This window comes from Stegastes partitus, unplaced genomic scaffold, assembly GCF_000690725.1.
Source record: "Stegastes partitus isolate 25-593 unplaced genomic scaffold, Stegastes_partitus-1.0.2 Scaffold94, whole genome shotgun sequence".
NCBI classification, from domain to species: Eukaryota; Metazoa; Chordata; class Actinopteri; family Pomacentridae; genus Stegastes; species Stegastes partitus.
The window spans coordinates 27,423-35,449 of NW_007577825.1; the positions used below are offsets into that span (position 1 = coordinate 27,423).

Below are 8,027 nucleotides of genomic sequence, written 5' to 3' on the forward strand. Positions count from 1 at the left end.
TGTAGAACAAACTGATTTTGAATAAATCTGATTTTAAGCTTAGATTTGTCCAGTTTTCTGACAGAACGGCACATCACTGATGAGTGAGACTGCTGAAAGATAAATGGTGTCATTTTTGAAACTTTCTGAAGATTACATGCGTTTCGGTTTCAGAGGATTAATCTGAATGTGAAGCATTAAATGAAGTCTTGAACTGAAACAGACCTCTAAGACTTTCTAAAGTCTGCTCACGCTTAAGGTCTTAAACTCAAATTTGGCTTCACAGAGGCCAGAACATTTACCTAACCATTACACAGACAAGACAAGGATAAACACACAGTCTCACAGAAAGGCCGCCTTAATGAGGGAAATTAAATGAGATTTGTCTTTCAGTTCCATAAACTCTAAATTAGCGGCTGTGACCTCGACTCATTCACTCCTCTCTAATGTTCCCACTAATGCCCCCATGGTATTCTGTTTGTGTTTATTAATGCTCACATCCAAGGGCACGCCGCGCTCACTTTGACAAACACTCAGTCGGGCAGCCACACAGGTTTTAATGTCAAATACAATCCCGACATCACGTTTAACAAGAGCAGGCGTGACAGTTTTATTCAGGTGTATTCAAGGGGCACTCACAACGCACACAGCAGGTTTTTTATTTCTATTCTAATGAAAACAGCGATCTCTTTCTTTCGTCTTTTGTTCTTTTGCTTCACACCTAACTCTCCCCCTTTTCTCTCCCCCTTAGGAAAACATTTCCATCCCAGCATGCAACGCTCTCTGGCTTCGCTGCTGTATATATCTCTGTAAGCACTTCCTTTGCCTTTACTCGCCGCCTGTGTTGGTGTGACTTTGATATGATGTATGTGCATGTGTGTGTTGTCTCGTTATGTACAGTTAATTCATATTAATCCTATAATGATAACTAATTAACCCTGTTGCGTTTTTGTATTTTTTGCAAAATCCTAATATTCCTCCAGTATTTTTGCACTACACGTCTTCATCTTTGGACTTTTTCTTTCATAAACCGCCACGAGTTTCTTTATCTGCGTTCATGATAGCTCTGCTTCTTAACGCACATCGCTGCCGGCATCATTAAACTCGCTCCCTCGTATCAGAGGATTTCTTGCCGGAATCAAATCACTGTCACTTCACATAAGTCACAATTGTGTTTCACTGTTTACTCACTGAGAGATTTACGGATTGCAAACTATCCTCGGGCCAAAGAGACGTCTAAATCATATTTAAAAAAAGAACCGAAAACCGTCCTTTGAGGTCAGATTTTCTTCTTTTTTTTTTTTCTTATAATGCATATTGGTCAGCTTTTCTGTAATCCAGCGCTGACTGCAGCAATATGTGAACTGTACAGCGAAGTAGCGCTGTCATTTTTCCATGAGGTAACACCCTCCTACACACACACACACACACACACACACACACACAGTCCTTCACCAGTGGCTATTGTAAGCTACTGGCCATATCACTGCTGCCTCACTGAGTCCAGTGTGTGCTCATTAAAGCTCACCAGACAGATTTCTGATGAGAAAAAAGCAGAGGAGGCGGCGGGAAGCAGCTGTTTGAGTTGCTTGAGTTACAACATGTTGTCTAATCTGCTCACTGATGTCAGGTAATTTTCTTTACAGCCCCGTTCGTCGCTGCCCACCACATCGTTTCTTTATTTATTTGTTACATTCAGTCTCTTCCTGCAGAAAGCGATATAAACATTGCACACAAGGAAGATCTCTTCACCAAGCAGACTGCTTTATTCAAGAAGTGCTGAGAAAATCTGCATTGAATATAAGTGAAATCTCCCCCACTTTGACAGCTTTTCCCTCTTGCTTTAAGAATAGCAGAGGTTTTTTTTATGCTCTGTACTAGATGGACAAGCTTGTTAAAAAGGATGTTTTTGCAAAGCCGGCTATTCTGTCACTCAGCTGTCTCCTACTTTATGTAATGGAAATGTGGCGGCATGCAGAGACTGTGAATGTACAGAGACTGTAAATGTATATTCTTCCCCTTTCTGTGCCTCTCCTGCACACTCATCAACTTTGTTCTACTGTCAGTTGTTAACTCCATGTGCAGACTGAGCCAGCCGGCATTTATATGTAAAAATCTTACATAACAAGATTACATGTTTTATAAAAGGACCGTTTAACTTTTTCAAGATGTTCCATACTCGCAAAGAATTCTTCAATTAAGCAAAGTTGCGTAACATAAAGGCTGGAATCAGAGAGTATTCAAAAATAACAAAAATCTGCAACCGGCACCTCTAAAGCTAAAATTAAGCAGCTCATCGTATCTTGGCCGAAACAAACTGTGAAAATCTGGCAGCAAGTGTGCCAGAAAAAAATATGTTAAAAAATGGTGAAATACATTTTACATTAGAAAAAAAAAAGATAAAAATGTTCTTAAAATAATGGAAAATATCTGTAATGTTTTTTTCTGTGATTTAAATATAGTTTTTTTTAAAAAATAAATAAATAAAAAGTGTGATTTTACAGTCTAATGCTGTAAAAGAATGAATCAGCATTTGTAAAAATGCAGATTTTTGATGTGGAGCTTATTTACAGTTTTGGCCTTTTTTTCAGATTAACATGTAAATGCATGCTTTCTGTGATATCACGAGTTATTATCTGCAATTTAACAAAACTATGAAAATCCAGAAAGTAACGGTTTAAAAAATAATTTTAATCCTAATATACAGATTTTTTTTCTTTCAAATAACAGCAAATATCTGTATAAAAATGAGTGTAATTTTTTGCTAATTCAATTTCGGTAGAAAACAATGTAATTTTACGGTCAAATGCATTTTAAAAAAACAACAAATGACGGTTTTTAAAAATATAGATATTTGTTGTCGACATTGTTTCCAATTTTGAATTTACTAGTTAATATCTGTAAAGAAATAAAATCAAGGAAAATCATTAAAACAACAGCAAAAAAATATATATTACTATTAAAAAAAAAGCAATTTCCTTAAAAAAAAAAAAAAAAAAAACAGCAAATATCTGTAGAAAATTATACGTCTGCTGATTTAAAAATATGGCCAAATGTTATAAAAGAATGGATTTATTTTTTCTTTATTTTTGAAATATTTTTTAAATACTACTCATTGGTTACATGTGATTTTTGAAGTTTTTACGTTTACAAATTTGTACTTTTGTAACCACAGAAAATCTGTAAAATTACAGTAAAAAAAAGAAAGAAAAATTACAGTAAAAACTGTTAAACTGTGAACTTTTTTAGAGTACCAGTAATATTTCTGCCTTCTCAGACCACATCTTTCTGTTTCAGTTTTTGTGCAGATTAAACAATTAAGCCACCACATGTAAACTGTTGAGCTTAAAGGCAAATTATTTTTACTGCAGCTTCATTTTAAATGAACACATATGAGTGCGTGTATCAATATTCTCATCTGACTCTCAGTAAAACCATCGCCCCACTCCCCATGTGTCTAAACCGTCGGTCCTTTCCTAAGTCACATCTTTTATCTCTCTCTGCAGATGTATTTCAATGCCAGCATCAACAGCACGACCAAGCTGCTGAAGCCGCTGCTGGTGTTTGCTTTCTGCATGGCGGCGGGCCTCGCTGGCCTGACGCAGATAACTCAGCACCGCAGCCACCCGATAGACGTCTACGTGGGATACCTCATAGGAGCCGGCATCGGAGTCTACCTGGTTAGTGGAGAACCTGTCAAGCTCAGTATCATGTGAAGTGATTCGTTATTTTTGCTTGGTTTCAAGGTAACAGTAAAAAAAAATGGAACCAGTCGAATTGTCTTGAAATTAATTTTTTGTTTTCAGCTCGAGTGTGTGAATGAGGACCAGCATATGCTTTTATGCATTTAGGGATTTGCTTTTTCCCCAGGGTGGAGTTAACAGTCAGCAGGCGGCATGGTGGGAATGACAACATACACATAAATAGATTTAGTTTTTTAAATAAAGTGGCTTAGTTTTTTTTTTCCTTTGCTGTGACTCAATTGCCCCATTGTGTTATTCTAACACTGTCACAGCATGTGTTAACAAATGCTTATTTTTTTCATCACCTCTCCCCCCCATTGAGTGGCTTCCATACTTCTCTCTCCCAGCAGTTTCTTTTTTTTTTTTTTGGCAGGCTATATATAGCTTTTTCTATTACGGAGGAAAGGGAGAGAGAGAATGAATAATCCGATAAGAATTCTCTGGAACAATTTCACACTTCATTTTAAGAAAACTTGTCGTTGCCATTCTCCACGCTTCCCCTCTTCCCTCTTCCCTCGCTTTCTCTCGTCTTTCACTTTTTAAGAGGGGGAGCATCTCCTCCTGTCATTAAAGGATGAGGAGAGGAAGAGAGTGATTCATGCTGACCTCAGACGAAACAGAAGGGGAGGGAATAAAAAAAATAGACGACTATTCATGCACTCTCTCTGCACTAATAGGAAAATCTAAATTTTTTTTTTTCCCTCCCAAAGATTAAAGAAAATACATTTCCACGCTCTGCTCTTTATTTAACATTCAAAGTACTTCCATCTACTCATTTATTTCTCCGCCTTACCTCCCTCCCTGTGTCCTCTGTTAGGCTGTGTACGCGGTTGGAAACTTCAAAGCATCAGAAGAAGATGCTCCCACCTTGCAGAGACTGGCGTCGTCCCAGCAGAAGGACGGTCTGAGGGTGTTGACCCAGCGAGGCCACGACTCGCTGTACAGGAAGACGCCGCGGGTGTCCGAGAGCAGGGAGGAGCTCGGGGCCGGGTTGGGGTCAGGAGCTCGGAGCAAAGTGAGGAGGGAGAAGGCGTCCCTGGCCTCCCTCAAACGAGCAAGCGCCGATGTGGAGCTCCTGGCGACCCGCGGTCCCATGGGCAAGGAAACCATGGTAACCTTCAGCAACACTTTGCCCCGGGTTGCAAACGGCAACAGCCCCATCTCCCCCTCCGAGGAGCCGGTCGCCACGCAGCGTCACATGACCTTCCACGTTCCCTTTGACCCACAGAGGTCACGGCAGCTTGTGTCCGAGTGGAAGCAGCGCTCGGTGGAGCTCCGCAGCCAGAGCTCACGGGACGAGGAGGAGGGAGTGGACGGGAGGGACGGAGGAGGCGAAGGGGGAGACGAAATGCCGTCGTCTCTTTACCCGACGGTGCAGGCCAACAACAGCACGGCCACGCCGACCGGATCCAGGATGGTGGTGGCGCCGCCGCTCGTCCACATCCCCGAGGAGGCCTCTCGGCCGCCGCCCGTCTCCCCGAAGAGCGCCAAGACTCGCGCCAAGTGGCTGTCGCTCACAGAGGGAGGAGTGAAGGAGCCTGGAACGGGGCCCATCGCTGTGTCGACTCCCCGGGTGCCCAACACCCAGCCCAACCAGCCTCCCAGCCAGCAGAGAGTCACGCAGGTGAGGTGGAAATTAGAAAGTGAATGTTCACAAATGATCCTGAGTGCATTATCTTGAGCCGTGGCACGCAGCCAGCTCTGAAAAATATAGTTCAGACAGTAGAGGAGATTTAAAAGCCACCAAACGTTGTGTACAACACATTTATGATTTATTATGTTGGTAAAATCCAGACAGAACAACACTGGAGGAAGCAATTTCACTGATTAGTTTCCGATATAAAGTGCTCTCATAAGGGTTCAAACGCTGATTACAGTTGGAGTTAAATCTTACTGAGAAGTCTCAGAGGGATGTTTAATATGTTACAGTTCGCCTTTACAGTATTTACTGTAATAAAACTCTAAACTCTGGATGCTTGCTGCCAAACACGATTTGAGTTTTAACTGCTTTTATGTGTGCAGTTCTGATGAGATGTTCTTCTGTCCTGCAGGTCATCGCCATGTCCAAGCAGCAAGGTCACGGAATGGTCACTTTATCCACCAAGACCTCGGAGGGCGGCTCCTCCTCCGGTGGCGGCTCCAACTGCTCTGAATCACCATATTATCGGATCCCATCTGATCGAGACAGCTGCACCGGGAGCAACCCGGGCAGCATCGCTGGCAGCGGCAGCATCGTCACCATCGACGCTCACGCCCCCCACCACCCGGTGGTGCGCGTCTCGGCCAGCAACGGCAAGCCGTGGGAGTGGAGGAACACCATCAGCGGCAACATGATGACGGCCGACCCGGCGGGCGACAAGCACCGAGCGGCGCTGCAGCGGCAGGACAATGTCAGCCACTACCGGGACTACCGGACGCTGCCGGTGAAAACGGACTCGCTCTGCTCCTCCTCGGCCAGCGGCAGCGCGGAGGGAGGGGCCGAGCTGCCTCCCCCGCCCCTCCCCACCTCCTCCTCCCCCCTCCCTCCGCCACCTCAGCTCTCGTCGTCCCCTCTCCCGCCGCCGCCTCCCCCTCAGTCGTCCACGTCCCCCCTGCCTCCCCCACCGCACCCGAGCTCCTCTCCGATGCCTCCGCCGCCCCTCCACCCCGCCTCCTCTCACATGCCCCTGCCTCCTCACCCGTCCTCTCAGATGTCTCCGCCGCCCCTCCCGTCGTCCTCTCACATGCCCCTGCCTCCCCACCCGTCTCCCTCCCAAATGCCGCCGCCGCCTCACCCATCCTCGCAAATGCACCTACCTCCGCATCCCTCCTCGTCCCCTCTGCCTCCACCGCCTCATCCCTCTTCCTCCATGCCTCCCCCTCCTCACCCGTCTTGCTCCAGCATGCTTCCTCCTCCCCCCCATCCTGATTTATTGATAGATAGCCACAGCCAGGCCTTGTCCCGCTCCGGCACCCTCCCTCGCCGGCCGTCCGTGTCCGCCCGCAGCCACGCCGAGCAGGAGCACTACTACAAGGCCATGCAGAACGAGAGGATGTTATAGTGAAGGGGGGACGGCGACGGACATCTTTGTAATATCAGAGCTTGTACTTAGGAAGACTCTCCTGAAAAAAGACAGTGAAACAAAGTAGGTTGTGACAGGTGAATAGAGATTTATGACATTTGAAAAAGGTTTTAGAGACACTGAATCCAGCAGCGACTACGGGAATGTCTGGCAGCTTAGGAACTCAGCGGGGGAGCTGTTTTTCCCGGCTCATACATACTGCCCACAGCGCCAGCTCAACAGCCCTGACTGGAAAAAGAACAAGACAAGAGAAGAAAGAGGAGTCAAAGAGAAGCAGGGTGAAGAATTTAAAAAAACCCTACTTCACCTCTGGTTTCGCACATCCTCTGTGTTTTCTGTAAGACGAATTCAAAGAGGGAAGAAGGAGGCTGCAGCTGAAAGAGAGATATCACAATGAACGGCCTGGGATTTGCTAAATCAAGTTTCCCTTGACAGAGGGGGATAAGACGGAGAAAACAAAACAACTACAGGCGATACTAGCTCTTCTTAAACTCCGCGCAGCTGTTTGAGGTTGCCAGCCGTTACACAACAGAGAATTTGTGAAGCCTCTTGTTTCAAAGCACCCAACAGCTGCGGATAACGGGGAAGGATGCGGCGAGGTCGAGTCCGACCACAGGTTCAAGAGCGTTAGCCGCAACTCACAGAAGGATGAGAGCTTTTTTTTTTTTACCCCTCTAAATACCCCCTCAGTCAACACACCAAATGGGGAGTTTTGTGTTTGACGCCAAGCAGACGTGTCGGTACCCACCAGAGAGAGGCGGCTTAGGAAGTGTTGCTTCTGGATGGGGAGCGAGAAGAAGGAGGAGGATCATGCACAGTTGGGCACCCCTATACAGACGTCACTGAATGGATTACCGTTGTAAACATGAGAGGCGGTGGAACGGAAAGAGAATTGTTTCGAAAATGAAGAGGGCTTGCTGGGCCTTCGCGGCGCAGCGAGCCAGGCGGACGGCCTTGTGTTCGCCGCGTGCAAAACCTGCCGCGGAACGGAGGTTGAAGCCGCGCTAAGGAGATTAACGCTTGTTTATCAAACCGTGCTAGCACACCCTTCGCATTTTTTGTCGGTCTGTCTGGCAAACCGCGATGGCGACGAGAACGTAGATGGAAAGCGGCCCAGAAACGGTGGCTAAAGCAGGTGCTGGTTGGACGCGGCTTCATAGATGAAACATGAAGAGCAACTTTTAATTGTCAGGTTGTAAAAAATCTCTCAGTGGTGTGCATCCATGTTTTTTTTAATCTAGCT

General features: G+C 45.7%; 1 protein-coding gene across 1 annotated transcript in view; it reads left to right on the forward strand.

Annotated features, from left to right (window-relative positions):
- LOC103354039 (lipid phosphate phosphatase-related protein type 3-like) overlaps positions 1-6,763 on the forward strand; it is a 20,862-nt gene extending 14,099 nt beyond the window's left edge. The window contains exons 6-9 of the mRNA XM_008277276.1: positions 731-788; positions 3,486-3,659; positions 4,540-5,346; positions 5,774-6,763. Of these exons, the coding sequence (XP_008275498.1) occupies positions 731-788; positions 3,486-3,659; positions 4,540-5,346; positions 5,774-6,763 (2,029 nt within the window). The remainder of the gene's footprint in view (positions 1-730; positions 789-3,485; positions 3,660-4,539; positions 5,347-5,773) is intronic.
- Positions 6,764-8,027: the final 1,264 nt, after the last annotated feature.